The sequence below is a fragment of the Prionailurus viverrinus genome, chromosome C2, assembly GCF_022837055.1.
Source record: "Prionailurus viverrinus isolate Anna chromosome C2, UM_Priviv_1.0, whole genome shotgun sequence".
Classification (NCBI taxonomy): domain Eukaryota; kingdom Metazoa; phylum Chordata; class Mammalia; order Carnivora; family Felidae; genus Prionailurus; species Prionailurus viverrinus.
In genome coordinates, this window is record NC_062569.1 from 87,477,848 (window position 1) to 87,493,634 (window position 15,787).

Consider the following 15,787-nt stretch of genomic DNA (forward strand, 5'->3'; position numbering starts at 1 on the left):
AGACCTCGAAGAATTGCCATAAATACTTTTGCAAAAACTAATCACGTCATGTAAAAACAATAAAAAACTAAGCACACCCACAGAAACCTAGGCACTACGTATAAAAAAACAGTGTAAACAATAGACAGAATGAATACATACTGGAATTATCAGACATGGATTTAAAAATAGCTGTGAGGGGTGCCTGGGTGGCTCAGTCAGTTGAACATCCGAGTCGGTTTCACCTCAGGTCATGATCTCACAGTTTGTGGGTTTGAGCCCCACGTCAGGTTCTGTGCTGCCAGTGCAAAGCCTGCGTGGGATTGTCTCTCCTTCTCGCTCTCTCTCTCTGCCCCTTCCCCTGCTCTCTCTTTCTCTCTCAAAATAAATAAATCAATTAAAAAAAAAAAGAAAGGTTCTAGGTAAAGGTAGAATCAGAAAAAAGGGAAGTGGAGGAATATTTCATCGTGCTCAGGGTGAAGCTTTATGAATGGAGCAGATTCTATTCCCCTCCTTCTCTCTCCGTAAAAGCATCAGACTTTAAGGAGGCATCCACCTTCCTCCACAACACCATATGCTTTACTAAACCAGTTATGTTTATCTCACATCCCTTGGCAGGGATGGCTTTCGGAACAAAATTCTGACTCAATTCAGACTGATAAATTTTGAAGGGAAGTCTCCCAAGGGACTTCTAGAAAACAATTCTCAAAAAAAAAAAAAAAAAAAAAAAAGACCTGTTAAGAGACATAAGGCAAGTAGTTCTTCCCCTGGATGTCATTGTATGTATCTGAATGTGAGGCTTGGAACTGCTGTTTCTATCTTGCCACCAGCATAGGGCAAAGCTCAGACAGATGAAGGGAAGTCAAAACAGAAGCAGAGCTGAAGCCCTGTGGTCCTGGGATATAGACCCCACCCTAACTTTCCTTATTATTTAGTAGGCTGAGTTAGGGTTTCCTTATATAATACATACTATCCTAAATGACTTAATGCCTGGGTCACAATAATATACCTTGTTCATGGCAGTAATACTGGGCTCACCTGAAAGACGCTGAAAAAAAAAACTGAAATATTTTCATTCTTTGGATTTTCTTTTTATAATTGCTGTGCACACCACTCCTTAGCATTTCTGTCAGTTCATTTCTGTTTGGGTCTAAATTCCAGTCTTACCCCTGATGTTACGGACATTTATAATTTTAATGTTGTCAAATGTATGACTTTTTCCCTTTATGATTTGTGATTTTTATATCTTCTTTAAGGAATCTTTCCCTTCCTGGATCAGGACTTTTATGATCCGCTTGAAGGCTTTCCTCCAATCACCTTGTGTTTCACGTGAATGGCGCCCCCTGGTGTACAAAGTGCGTGGCATCCCTTCCTTAACGGGTGCAAAGCAGTCTTACTTTTAAAATCATTAGGTTAGGCCCCTGTATTCTCTTCTGAAATTGTCAAGTTTTGCTCTTCTTAATTAAATATTTAATCAATCTATAGTTTAGTTTTGTATCTTACATGGAGCCGGGAACCAATTTTATTTCGTCCCACGGCCACTGATGGCCATCCTTTAGTCCATCTTTTCCTTCACTGATTTGTAGTCACTTCTGTACAGTGTTCATATATGTTTGTGTCTACCTCTGAACTCTCCGTTTGTACTCTATTTGTCTTTTCCACCAATCCCTCACAGACTTAGTTACTATACATTTATAATAATTCTTGGTATCTAGTAGAGTAAAACTTCCTTCTTGTTCTACTTCAAAAGTGTCCTGACTATTGTTAATCCTTTATTCTTGAAATAAAAAAACATTTTTTAATGTTTCTGTTTATCTTTGAGAGAGAGAGACAGACAGACAGAGCAGGAGCATGGGAGGGATAGAGAGAGAAAGACACAGAATCTGAAGCAGGCTCCGGGCTCTGAGCTGTCAGCACAGAGCCGAACACAGGGCTCGAACTCGTGAACCGCAAGATCATGACCTGAGCCAAAGTTGGATGTTTACCCAGGTGCCCCTGTTCTTGAATTTTAAAATAACCTTATTAAAATACTTGAGAAACTCTGTGGGATTTTAATTGGAATTACATTGAATTTATTGATTAATATATACAAAATTGACAACTTTATAATGCTGAGTCTTCCCAGACATGAGTATAGAATTTATTTAATGCCTATCAATAAACTTTTATCATTTTCTTCATAAAAGTTTGCATTTTTGTTAAATCTATGCTTAGGTATATACCTCATGTAAACATTTTTTGTTGCTATTATGAATGGGTTTTTTATTTTATTTTTATTTATTTTTGATGTTTATTTATTTTTCAGAGAGAGAGAGAGAGAGAGAGAGCTAGCAGAGAAGGGGCAGAGAGAGAGGGAGACCAGGATCCGAAGGGGGCTCTGTGCTGACAGCAGAGAGCCTGATGTGGGGCTCGAATTCACGAACCATGAGATCATGACCTAAGCTGAAGTCAGACACCTAACTGACTGAGCCACCCAGGCACCCCATGAGTGGGTTTTTTAAAATTGCAGCTTCAAACTGTTCGCTGCTCATGTTTAGGAATATAGTTTTAAAATGTGTATATTGGTTTCATATCCAGAAATATACCTGAACTCTTTTGTTGGTCCTAAAGATTGTCTGTTGGTTTTCTTAGATTTTCTATGCAAACATATAGTCTATAATAATACTCTTTAATTTCTTTTAAAATTCTTTTACATATTCTTTCTTATCTTACTGCTAAGGCTAGAATTTCCAGCATACTGGTTGAATAAAAATAGTGATAGAGTGCATACTTCAAATAAATATTTTATTATTAAGTATAGTGCTGTTTACTCTGTGCTTTTGGTAAATACACTTCATTAGGTTGAAGAAGCTTCTTTCTCTACCTAAATTATTACGTATTTTTTGCTATTGTTTTGCGAAGCGATATTGTTTTATATCATTGATTTTTCTGTATCTGATCAAATGGATTAAATAGTTTCCCTTATTTGTTCTATCATCATGAATTACATTGAAAGACCATTTTACGGTAAAATTATGCTTGCATTCCTGAGATAAATCCAATTAAAAAATAGGGGGGGATGGGGGAGAAGGGAAAATGGGTGATGAGCATTGAGGAGGGCACTTGTTGGGATGAGCACTGGGTGTTGGATGTAAGCGATGCACCACGGGAATCTACCCCCAAAGCCAAGAGCAGACTTTACACACTGTAGGTTAGCCAATTTGACAATAAATTATATTTTAAAAAATGTATACATATATGCATGTACATGGGCATGTATAACTGGCTTCCTAAATTTTGGTTTTAATATTTTTATTTTTGTAAACTTAAGTGAGGCTGAGCTTTCATTTGCTGTTTTGTTTGGTTTTGATATTAAGGTTATCTTAGCTTCAGAGAAGGAGCTGTTTGTCCCATTTGTTTCTCTTTCTGGAATAATTTGCATATTATATATGCATAATAATTACATATGGGATTATCTGTTTCTTAATTCTTTTGATAGAAATCACCTGTAAAATCATCTGGGCCTGATTGTTTATTGGTATGGTGGATTCAATTTCATTAATTGTCATAAGTCTACTCATAGTTGAATCAGTTTTGGTAAATCATATCTTTGCAGGAAACTGCCATTTATCTATTCCTAATTCATTGGCATAAAATTGCTCATAATATTCTTTTATTTAAATTTTTTTATTTTAATTTTATTTTTTATATTTGTTTTTTTATAATGTTTTATTTATTTTCTTTTTTTTTTTTTTTCAACGTTTATTTATTTTTGGGACAGAGAGAGACAGAGCATGAATGGGGGAGGGGCAGAGAGAGAGGGAGACACAGAATCGGAAACAGGCTCCAGGCTCTGAGCCATCAGCCCAGAGCCCGACGCGGGGCTCGAACTCGCGGACCGCGAGATCGTGACCTGGCTGAAGTCGGATGCTTAACCCACTGCGCCACCCAGGCGCCCCAATGTTTTATTTATTTTCGAGAGAGAGAGAGAGAGACAGTGCAAATGGGGGACAGGCAGAGTGAGAGGAAGACAGAATTGGAAGCAGACTCCAGGCTCTAAGCTGTCAGCACAGAGCTTGATGCAGGGCTCGAACCCATGAACCATGAGATCATGACTTGAGCCAAATTCGGATGCTTAACCAACTGAGCCACCCAGGCTCCAAAATTTTTTTTTAACGTTTACTCATTTTTGATAGAGAGAGCGTGAGTGGGGGAGGGACAGAGAGAGGGAGACACAGAAACCGAGGCAGGCTCCAGGCTCTAAGCTGTCAGCACAGAGCCCGATGAAGAGCTGGAACTCACAAACTGTAACTTGAGCTGGAGTCGGACGCTTAACCCACTGAGCTCCCCTACATTTCCCCCTTCAAATTTCCCTAGGTTTAGGGATGTTGAGTTACTCATTTTCTAATCTTCTCTAATGTAAACATTTAAGGTTACATTTTTTTCCTTAAGGTACTGTGAAAAATGCATCCCACAAATTTTGATATATATTTCCAAGATCATTCCATTTTAAATATTTTCCACTTTCTATTTGTGCCTATCGACTTCCTTTTGCCCCTCCAGACCCACTTCCTCCTTTCTCTACCCTGCTCTCTGGCACACAGACTGTCTGTATAGACATCAGTGGGCTGCTGTGCCCTCTTGTTTTCTTGTTGGGTTCTGCCAGTCGGGATTCCTGGCAGGAGATGAGAAAGGAGGAGAGCAAGGTCAGGGTATTTATTCCCTTGGTCTCTTCCATGAGATTGCCTCAAGCTGGTTACAACCCTTGACAGGTCACTGCTTCATAAAAGTGACCTACTTTACAAATATGATTCTCTGTCCTTTGGGATTCCAGGAAGCCCTCTCTCATCCCTTTGGACCCAGAGGTTGTGACTATCCTGCTGTTGCAAGTTGCACATCCTCCACTGTGCCTTGATTCCAGCATATCCCACCCACACCTTCATAATTTGTTCCTTTAATCTGTTATCTGTTGGTACTCTGGATGATACACCATTTTTATTTTGTCTTTGGTTCACAAATTATTTAGAAGTTTCTTTTTAACTTTCCAAGTATATGAGCTTGAGTTATTCTTTCAAAACTAATTTTTTAAGTTTATTTATTTAAGTAATCTCTACACCCAATGTGGGGCTCGAACTCACAACCCTGAGATCAGGAGCCACATCTCTACTGACTGAGCTGGCCAGGTGCCCTTTTTAAAACTAATTTCTAATTTAACTGATATTCATTTATTTATTTATTTATTTATTATTTTTTAATTGATATGTATTTGAAGAGCATGTTCTATATTATAATGGTTCTTTGACATTTGTTGAGACTTTGCGGTCAATTTTTATTTTGTGCCACATATGCTTGACTAGAAAAAGTATTTTCTGTATCTTTACTACTTTTGCCTGAGAGAAAGGGGTTGTATAATTGCATATTTGTCAAATTTCTTCTTTAAACATTAACTTTATTTGTACGCCCTTGAGATCATGTCATTAGGTGCATACAGGTTTAGAATTATTTTATCTTTCTGGTTGTTCTTTTTGTCATTATGTAGTGATCCTCTTTATCTCTAATGATACATTTTGCTTTAAAATCTACTCTGGCTTTCATTTCCTTAATACTACTTCTGAATGTCTTTTTTACATTTCCCTTCAACATTTATCCTTATGTTTTAGCTATGCCTTGTGTCAACAGTTGAATTTTTAAAAGCTATCTAATATAATTATCTGGTTCAAAAATATATTTTTGTAATGTTTAGTGAGAGAGAGAGAGCATGTGGTGGTGGGGGGGGGGGGGGCAGGGGGCAGAGAGAGAGGGAGACAGAATCCAAAGTAGGATCCAGGCTCTGAGCTGTCAGCACAGAGCCCAATGCAGGGCTTGAACCCATGAACTGTGAGATCATGACCTGAGCTGAAGTTGGATGCTGAACTGACTAAGCCACCCAGATGCCCCTATAATTCTATGTTTTTTAAACAAAAGGAATATTGCCATTTAAAGTCAAAGTATAGTACATTTGTCTAGGATTCAAGAGATTTGGATTCTAGGATCCACCCTACCATTTTATAACCTTGAACAACTCAAACTCTGAATCTCAGGAGGGCAAGTGTTAAAAGGCAAGTGTTGAATCAGATTATTTTGACTGTACCTTCTAGCTCATTTACTCTGTCCAGTTTCATTAAATTACAGTAACACGTTACAAATTGTTTTGGGACGGGAAGTCTTAAACCCAGACCTAAAATTAAAAACAAATCCTAGTGTAATTTGGTGAAATAATTCAAATAGTAACTGATGTTTAGCTTTGGGATATTTACTTTGTTATCTAAAATTTTAGTTTTTCATTATTCAATATATAATATTTTTGCAGTTTATTTTCTGAGGATAGCCCGTTTTTTTAAAACGTATTTTCATGATTTGAGGAATGTATTTCAAGATATTTTCTTATGATTCTAAAGATCTTTCATATGTTAGTTCAAAATGGCTTTTTAAATATAGTGTATTTGTTTTGAGAAAGAGAGTGCAAGTGCAGGAGGGTCAGTGTGAGAGGGACAGACAGTATCCCAACCAGACTTCATGCTCAGTCAGAGCCCAACTTGGGGCTCAATTACACAACGACTGTGAGATGGTGACCTGAGCCAAAATCAAGATTCAGATGCTTAATCACTTAACTGACTGAGCCACCCAGGTGCCCTGAAAAAGGCTTTTCAAAGTTGTATTATTAACTTCCTGCCTCATTATCTTTTATTTTTTTAATCTCTACAAAATATTTTCTAGAATTGTGGATAGCATAATCTTTACCACTTTCTCAAGATTAACCTAAAAATCACATCACTGAATTCTAAGACCTTGGAAATAAATCTACAGATCTTGGTAGCCTCTCCACTGTCACCACAGAGCCTGATTCAGGGCTCGATCTCATGAACCGGATGATAATGACCTGAGACAAAATCAAGAGTCAGATGTTTAACTGACTGAGCCACCCAGGCACTTCAGGAGCCTGTTTCCTGATATCATAGCAGTCATAGCTTCAATCATATCAGTCATATTTCCTGCAGCTATAACTCTATAGTTATCTTGATTTGACTTGCTTATTTCTTTTTTTAATGTTTATTTATTTTGGGGCACCTGGGTGGCTCAGTTGGTTAAGCATCTTACTTAAGCTCAGGTCATGATCTCACCAATGGTAGGTTCGAGCCCTGCATCAGGCTCTGTGCTGACAGCTCAGAGCCTGGAGCCTGCTTCAGATTCTGTGTCCCCCTCTCTCTTTCTGTCCCTCGCCCGTGTTTTCTGTCTCTCTCTCACAAATAAACATTTAAAAAAAACTTAAAAAAAAAACTTTTTCTAAATGTTTATTTGTGAGAGAGAGAGAATGAGTGGGAGAGGGGTAGAGAGAGAATCCTAAGTAGGCCCCATACTCAGCGCCGAGCCCAACATGGGGCTCACTCTCATGAGGGTGAGAGCATGACCTGAGACAAAATCAAGAGTTAGACACTTAGCGACCGAGCCAACCCAGGCGCCCTAGACGTGGTTATTTCTTAATTCACCCCAATAGCACATTTAGACTCAGGGTGGGTCAATTCTCCAGACGACTCATCTTTTATAGGGCCATTTTCCTATGTAGCTGCAAAGTATGTGGGTGGGAGGTTAGAACCTAAAAATAAGTTTCCTTAATTTTATTCTCATAAATAAAGGGAAGGATAATCAGATTTGCGTGCATCCCTATAATTGTTTTAAAAATATAATATACTAATATTATCTTTGTTTGAAAACAAAGGATAAAAAGCCCTCAAAGTCTCTTTTTGCCATCCCCCCATTGCTCCCTTCTCTAGGGGTAACCAGTAACGTTTTGTGTACAACTTTCCAGTGCCCTTTCTATACATATACACATATAGTGTATATACATATACACGTTATCTTTTTACATAAATGACACCTCTTCGTTTTATAGGCCAGGAAACTAAGTGAAATCTTGAGGGGAGGCATGGATTGACGAATGTATTGAAGGAAAGTGGACTGGACAATCATTTATTTAAATCTACTATATGTCAGACTGTTGCGTCCAGTGCTTTATTGGCACAGAAGGGTTCTGGGATTTTACTTCTGTTGGATAGATCGTCGCACCAGGTTAGCCAAACAATTAGTTTAAAGGTTGGCGAGCAGGTGCGAAAGTCGCTTCAATGCGATGAGGTAGGATTTGTATTTTGACAGGAGCTGCAGGAAACCTAGCAGAGGGCTGTAGAGCTGCAAAAAAAAGAAGGAAAAACTGTCAACGGCAGTTGGGTCTGTCAATAAACCTTGTGAAACTGAAACGCGAAGAGCCTACTACCTGCCGAGCCCTCAGCTTATTTCGGAAACCAGGAACAGATATCGCATCTGTGACACCGGCCTTAGAGCTTGGAGAGGAAGGCACCAGAGGTTGCAAGGAAGGATGCAGCCAGCAGGCAGCAACCGGGCAGCCAACCCGGAGAGCAGAGAGCGCTCCCGGACGGGCTTGGAAGTGCGCCTGCGCTGACTGCCGCGGGGGGGGCGGGGCGGGAGGGGCGGAGTTTGGGGGCGGTCAATGAGCCTGCGCAAACCGCGCGGCGAGGTGGGGGAGGGAGGTCCGTGTGTGTCTGTGTTGTTGTTCGGCGGCAGCGGCGGCGGCGGTAAGATGGCTGCCCACGGGGGCTCCGCGGCGTCCTCGGCGCTGAAGGGGTTAATTCAGCAGTTCACCGCCATCACCGGTAAGAGACGCGGTTACCGGAAGGTGGAGAGTGGGGTCTGGAGCGGACCGCCGTTCCGCCCTGGGCTTCCCCTTACCTTCATGCATTTCTCCCTCGGGCTTTACCCGTAGCTCCCGTCCTCCCTTCTGAGGAAGAGGCGACGACGGCGTCGGGTCTCCGGGTTCAGGCGGGAGACAGCCCCCCCGCGTACCCCATGCCTTGTTCTCGGTCTCTTCGCAGTGTGGAGGGAGACACCCCCACCCCCCTACCACCCCCCCTTGTCAGCTAAGACCCGGGGAATGGGCCGATCCCATCCGCCCCCGCCGGTCCGGGGACCTGGGGGCGGGAGAGGTGGGGGGCCGCACCCGGGCCACCGCCCTCCTCCTTCTTCATCATCTTCTCTTCTCTGTGCAGCCCTGGGGTGCAGTGCATCTTCTCACCTCCTTTTTCCATTCTTCCTTAGTCAGGTCATTCTCCCTTAGTCCCTGGCCTGCCCTTCCCCTTTCTGGGCCCCTCAGAGCCATCGCCGTGGCCCTGGCGTGCTCGGGCCCTCCCGCCTTAACGGCGAGGATGGTGGCTTCGACAGCGCCTTTACCGATCCTGGGGGATAGGCCGCTGTAAAGAGGGGTTCTGAGGAGTACCTTCAAGACAGAGGTTTAAAGAAAAAGAATGAGGGGGAGCCCCCCCCCCCTCCAACCTTAAGAGGGAAGGCCTGGAGGAATCCTGGGTGGCGTTTCCCACCTCCCCATAATAAAATCATAAAGACTGGGACGATGGCGCCGGATCCTCCTGCTGATAAAATAGGGATGGCGGCAGAAACTTCTTGGAGAGAAAGTCAGTTTCTGGGTGTCAGTATTCCCCAAGCCCCCAGTTATTCTTTTTCTTTGGACCCCTGCGAAGGGCACACGCAGATCCTCTTACCGCCTGGAGGAAAGGCCCTAAGCCATTCTATGAATTCTCTATGCCTTGTTTCCCTCTGATGGTGCTGAACTTTTTTTGCATGAGTTATTAGAGGGCGGAGCAAATGATGAAGTTCTCTGTGGAGTGATTTGAGAGAAGAGTACTCCATGTGCCTGAGTGTAATTTTGCCGTTCTAGTTTGTCATTTTGGAAGGAGGTTAGAATGTTAGTTCCCTCCCTGAGCAGATCTATACTTTATCTGGTTATTTGTTAGGTGCAGACAATGTTTCTACTGTTAATGCACCTAGAGTTTGACGTATGAGATCTGGTTAAGTAAAATTTTACATTGTTCTAACCAAACAGATTGTATGCAAGTTGCCGTTTTACAGTTTAAAGCTAGTTTTATCTTTTGTTCTGCAATGACAACTAGATGTTTCATACATTATCTAGCTGGTGGGCATGAAACGTTTACATCAAAATCGGTAAAGTAAGATTTGTAATAAAATTGGGATGAGGAATGGAATGATCTTTTCTTAATGTTTTAAAACTTTTGTGATTGGACTGTTAAAGATGTAATACACTTCCCAATGTCTAAGCAGATCACAGTTATTGGGAAAATTAGAAAATTATTGTGTATATAAGTTAATGTTGCAGCATTATGTTTTCATAGAAAAATCTTCGTAGTGAGTCAGATATGGAAGTAATTATTATTAATCTTTAGATTTTTATGGAGTTGATTTAAGATGCCACCTATTTAATTTCAGTTTTTTATGCTAATTACCACCACTTCAGGAACTCAGACTGTTTTTATAGTAACAACCACCCCTTCAGGAACTCAGAACCTCATGTTATTTCTTCTGATGGAACTTTTTGGGACAAAACCCAAAGTGTGATGAGATAAAATGGCTCACTTATTTGCTTTAAATCTGTTTCTGTTTGCTAGCCCACATGGCTTATTTCTTGGTCACAGGCCTTTCTATTCCTGAATTATGTTGGAGATCCTTAGTAAACAGTGTATCTGAAAGTCTGCAGAAGGGAAAATACCTTAGATTGTCCTTGATGTATTATGAATCTCTATTAATAATTTTGGTTTTTTTTTTTTTTTTTACAAGAGAGTAATTAACTGTTAGAAACACATGATTGACCCCTTTAGTCTTTTTCACATTTCTATTTTACTTTACTTTACTTTACTTTATTTTATTTTATTTTAGTGAGCTCTGCCCTTAATGTGGGGCTCAAACTCATGACCCTCACATCAAGCTCTATTGACTGAGCCAACCAGGCGCCGCCTTTTCGATATATTTTAAAAAGATAGTTTGGGGTTCTGTTCACATATATTTTAAATTGTAGTATTTATGACAAAAGGGTATTTGATATTTTTTCATTGCTGAATGAATTAATCTGACCTTAAGAGCTTATGCTCTGATTTCAGAAAGATTTTACTTATCTGGACGCTCAACATTCTGGTTAAAGCAATATATTTTCAAAAATGTGAGCCTTACCTTTCCTGTGCCATTTAGAAAAATAGAAAACTGAAAGAATTTTAAGTCTTATTTCTTACTAAGAAGAACAAATGTATATGATATATGGGTATGAAATAATGGCTCTGAATTTTTTTTCTCTGAGTTTAGTTGACACACGTTTTATTAGCGTCGGGTGTAATGACTCTGGTTTTTATTTTATTTTATTTTATTTTATTTTATTTTTTAAATATATGAAATTTATTGTCAAATTGGTTTCCATACAACACCCAGTGCTCATCCCAAAAGAAGCCCTCTTCAATACCCATCACCCACCCTCCCCTCCCTCCCACCCCCCATCAGCCCTCAGTTTGTTCTGTTTTTAGTATTTTGTTTTATTTTTAAAATTTGTATTTATTTTTAAATAGGCTCCATACCCAACTTGGGGCTTGAACTCGTGACCCTGAGATTAAGGGTCACATGCTTTACCAACTGAGCCTGCCAGGCACCCTGACTCTGATTTAAAAAAAAAAAAAATTATTAAAAAAAATCATACACACAGGGTGCCTGGGTGGCTTAGTTGGTTAAGTGTCCGACTTCAGCTCAGGTCGAGCCCCACGTTGGGCTCTGTGCTGACAGCATGGAGTCTGGAACCTGCTTCAGATTCTGCATCTTCCTCTCTCTCTCTCTCTCTCTCTCTCCCTCTCTCTCTCTCTCTCTCTCTCTCTCTCTGCCCCTCCCCCACTCGTGCTCTCTCTCTCTCTCAAAAATAAACACTAAAAAAAATTCAAAATCACACACACAAAAAAAATCACAACATGAAACTATTTTGAAAGAAGTTTAAGCTAATCTCTCACAGCAGCATTATTTATTTACATATTATCTTCCAAATCTTGTTTGCATACTTTTATTTTTACTTTTTCTTATTTTTATATTGTGGATCATAGTATACATAATTTAGAATTGTAAGATTTTCAATTAATATTACATCATAAACATTTTTTCTGTGATCAAACTCTGATAGCCAAGGGAAGTGATAGTCTTTGAAAATAATCAACATTGAGAAACTATATACCTTTACCATTGATGATGTTGGAATCATTTGAAGCTGCATAGAAAACCAGTCCTGTTACTTTATAGTCTACTACATTTTGCAGTATTATTCAGTTTGATCTCTCTTGATATTCATCATACTTGGGTTTGAATGACTGCTGACTGCTTTCAAAAGTCACATTAGTCCTCAAAACATGAGGAAGGAATGTGCTGCTAGATCTGAAGGTAAATCTAAAAGAACAATAAAAAAATTGTTTAAGTAATTTCTATACCCAACATGCCCCCCCCACCCCCCCCACCCCCCCCCCCCCCCCCGCCCTCCAAAAGAACAACTTTTAAAAATGTTTTGAACCGGGGCGCCTGGCTGGCTTAGTCATAAGTGTGTGTGACTCTTGATCTCAGGGTCATGAGTTTGAGCCCCATGTTGGGTATAGAAATTACTTAAATGAATAAATAAAAACTTTTTTAAAAAAAGGACTAAAATTTAAATAGATAAATAAATAAATAAATAAATAAATAAATATTAAAAAAAAGTTTTGAACCATGGCAGTATCCCATTAACACCAGCTTAGGCTAACATTCAGGCACACATAGACAAAATGCACAGATGTAATCAGAATAATTTCGTTAGATGAAAGATACATAGATGCTATAGAATTGGTGAAGAAATAAACAGGCAATAGAAGGTAAGGACAAACTGTGAGGGAGTAGAAAGTGGAGGCTGAGAGAGTACAAAAGGTTGTTAGGATAGAATTCTGTAAAGTTTTGTGCATAGTAGGCATTCACATACTTAATTAAATTTATATACTTTTTTATTTTAGAGAGAGAGTGTGCAAGTGGGGGAGAAGAGCAGAGAGAGAGAGAGAGAGAGAGAGAGAGAGAGAGAGAGAATCTTAAGCAGGCTCCATGCTCAGCACAGAGACTGACAGGGGGCATGGGGTGGGGGGAGTTGAGGGGGGCTCTATCTCACAACTCTGAGATCATGACCTGAGCTGAAATCAAGAGTTGGATGCTCAACCGGCTGAGCCACCCTTGTGCTCCACTAAATGAAACTATAAAATCTCAGTTATAGAAGAGACCTTAGTTTAATCTCTCTCTAAAATTGTTGAATGAACGCATATTAGTTACAGAAATTAGAAAACTGATGTGTGTAGTATTTGGCTTTGTGGCTAATTTCTATACATACTCTTTTCTACAATTTATTTCTCTTTGGTTAACATTAAAATGTGTTTCTCTGTCAGGAATGGTGGTTGTAAGTGTTCTAGATATCAAGAGACAACTCTTGGAATTTTAAAAACTATTTCAGAAGGTGATTATGTTTGAGCAGAAGTTAGAGAGGCAATAAATTTTGAGTTGTGGGGGCACCTGGGTGGCTCAGTTGGTTAAGTGTCTGACTTTGGCTCAGGTTATGATCTTGCGGTTTGTGAGTTCAAGTCCCATGTAAGTCTCTGTGCTGACAGCTCAGAGCCTGGAGCCTGCTTTGGATTATGCATCTCCCTCTCTCTCTTTGCCTCCCCCACTCACATTCTCTCTCTCTCTCAAAAATGAATAAACATTAAAAAAAAAAAAACAAGAAGTAGTAGTGTCTTTGGGCACCTGGGTGGCTCAGTCGGTTGAGCGTCAGACTTCGGCTCAGGTCATGGTCTCACAGTTCGGGAGTTTGAGCCCCGTGTCAGGCTCCATGCTGACAGCTCAGTGCCTGGAGCTTGCTTTGGATTCTGTGTCCCTCTCCCCCTGCCCCTCCACTGCTCACACTCTGTTTCTCTGTCTCTCAAACATAAATAAAACATTAGAAAAAAAATTTTTTTTGAGTTGTGAATGGAATCTTACTAATAAACTTAATATGATAGACTGCTGTGTGCCAGGCATGGTTCAGATCTGGGGGATACTACTGTGAGCAAGACAAGGTGTCTATGCTCAAAAAGCATAAAAGTTAATGAGAATACAGACACAAATAGGTGTTACAATACAGTTGGAGAATGGTAGGGAGCTATTATGGGAGCACAAAACATGGAGGTAAAGAAAGGCTTCCTAGAAGAAATAAGTTTTTAGCTAAACCTAGAGGAGAGATGTTTCTGACAGGAGGAACATGTACAAAGGCCTGAAGGAGGAAGGGCAGAAAGAGAGAGGGACAGATATATACATATACAGACAAGAAAGGAGAGACAATAGGTTTAGGGAATTGATAATTCCAAATGAATAGGGCATAGCTAGTGGGAGATGCAGTAAATTGAGCTGAAGAGATAAGAGCGCAGGTGCCAGATTAGGAAAGGCCTGTAACCCATGTTAAGAAATCTGGCTGTATCCCAAGTGTAGGGGGAGTCAATGAAAAATTTAATTGGAGGAGTGACATAACCAGATTTTGGTTTTTTTTTTTTTTTAGAAAGAGCTACTTGCCTATAGTGGAGAAGGGGTAGGCATAGAGATGAGTAGAAGACTGTTGCATTAATCCAAGGAAGATACTGGTGTCTTGAAATAAGGTTGTGGCAGAGAAGTGGAAGATAAGGGAAGAAAGATGGGAAAAAGTCACAGGAGTCAGAATGAAGCTTAGGATTCTGTTTCAGACATCTAGGTATATAAAGGTGCTATTTGTGAATGTTACGGGATAGTAGGAGAGGTTTGGGGAGAAGATGATTAGACTTCCAAGTAGAGCTGTTCAATAAGCAAATGAGTATTGGTCTGGAAAGAGAAGAGACATCTGAGGAGTCATAGTGATGGCGGTTGAAGCTATTAAAAGTAGATAGCTTCTTGCAGGGGAGAGTGTACTGTGAGGAAACAGTAGGCTCCAGGACCCAAAGTTGAAGGAACACTTACTCTGACGCACTGCAGAGGAAAAAGTACAGAGAAGACTCCAAAGAAACCAAAGGTATAGGAGGAAAACCAGGAGAATGTGACGGTGCTTCCAACATTAGGAGTGTGGAAGTAACTCGTATTATGTTGGCATTTGAGGAAACCAGAAATCATTTAACATTCATAGTTTTTGTTTTTGTTGTTTTTTTTGGGGGGGGGGGGTCAGGGCTGGAAGATATATTAAAAACCATGTTGACCCATTTCTGAGTTTATCAAGTGAAAGTAAAGTGACTTGGGGTTATATGTCTAGGTCAGTGCTCCTCAAACTTACTTGGAGGAAAGGACCTTTTTTTAAAAATTTCCATTCTTTGTGTACCAGCACTTTTATAAAATACGATAAAAATTAATGGCTTCGAAAATGAAATAAAACACATACAAAATATAAGCCCAAATTCTTTTCAAAATTAAGGTACAATTTGCATGCAGTACAATCTGCCCTTTTTAGTGTGTGGTTATAAGTTTTGATAAGTGTGTACAATTCTGTAACCACAGTGAAGATGCAAAACAATTCTGTCATCCTCAGAAAATTTCTCCTGCCCCTTTGTAGTCAACCCTTCCCCCCACCTGTAGCCTAATCTTTTTGTCTGTTGTTTTTCTTTTCTAGAATGTAATATAAATGGCATCACAGTATGTAGCCTTTTGAGTCTGGCTTCTTTTCACTTAGCATTTGAAATTCATTCATATCATTGTGGTATGCGTAGTTCCTGCCCCTTTTTTTTGGTGAATAGTATACCATTGAATGAATGTACTACAATTTGTTTATCCATTCATTAAGTAAATGGGTAGTTGTGTTGTTTCCACTTTGTGAGATTATAAATAAAGTTGCTAAAAACATTAGTGTACAATGTGTGAATGTAAGTTTTTGTTTCTCTTGGATAAATAC

At 39.8% G+C, this 15,787-nt stretch overlaps 1 protein-coding gene across 1 annotated transcript in view; it reads left to right on the forward strand.

The window, feature by feature from the left end:
• The first annotated feature begins 8,527 nt into the window (after positions 1–8,527).
• UBXN7 (UBX domain protein 7) overlaps positions 8,528–15,787 on the forward strand; it is a 59,540-nt gene continuing 52,280 nt past the window's right edge. Inside the window, exon 1 of the mRNA XM_047875406.1 lies at positions 8,528–8,663. Coding sequence (XP_047731362.1) covers positions 8,591–8,663 — 73 coding nt within the window. The 5' untranslated portion in view covers positions 8,528–8,590. The remainder of the gene's footprint in view (positions 8,664–15,787) is intronic.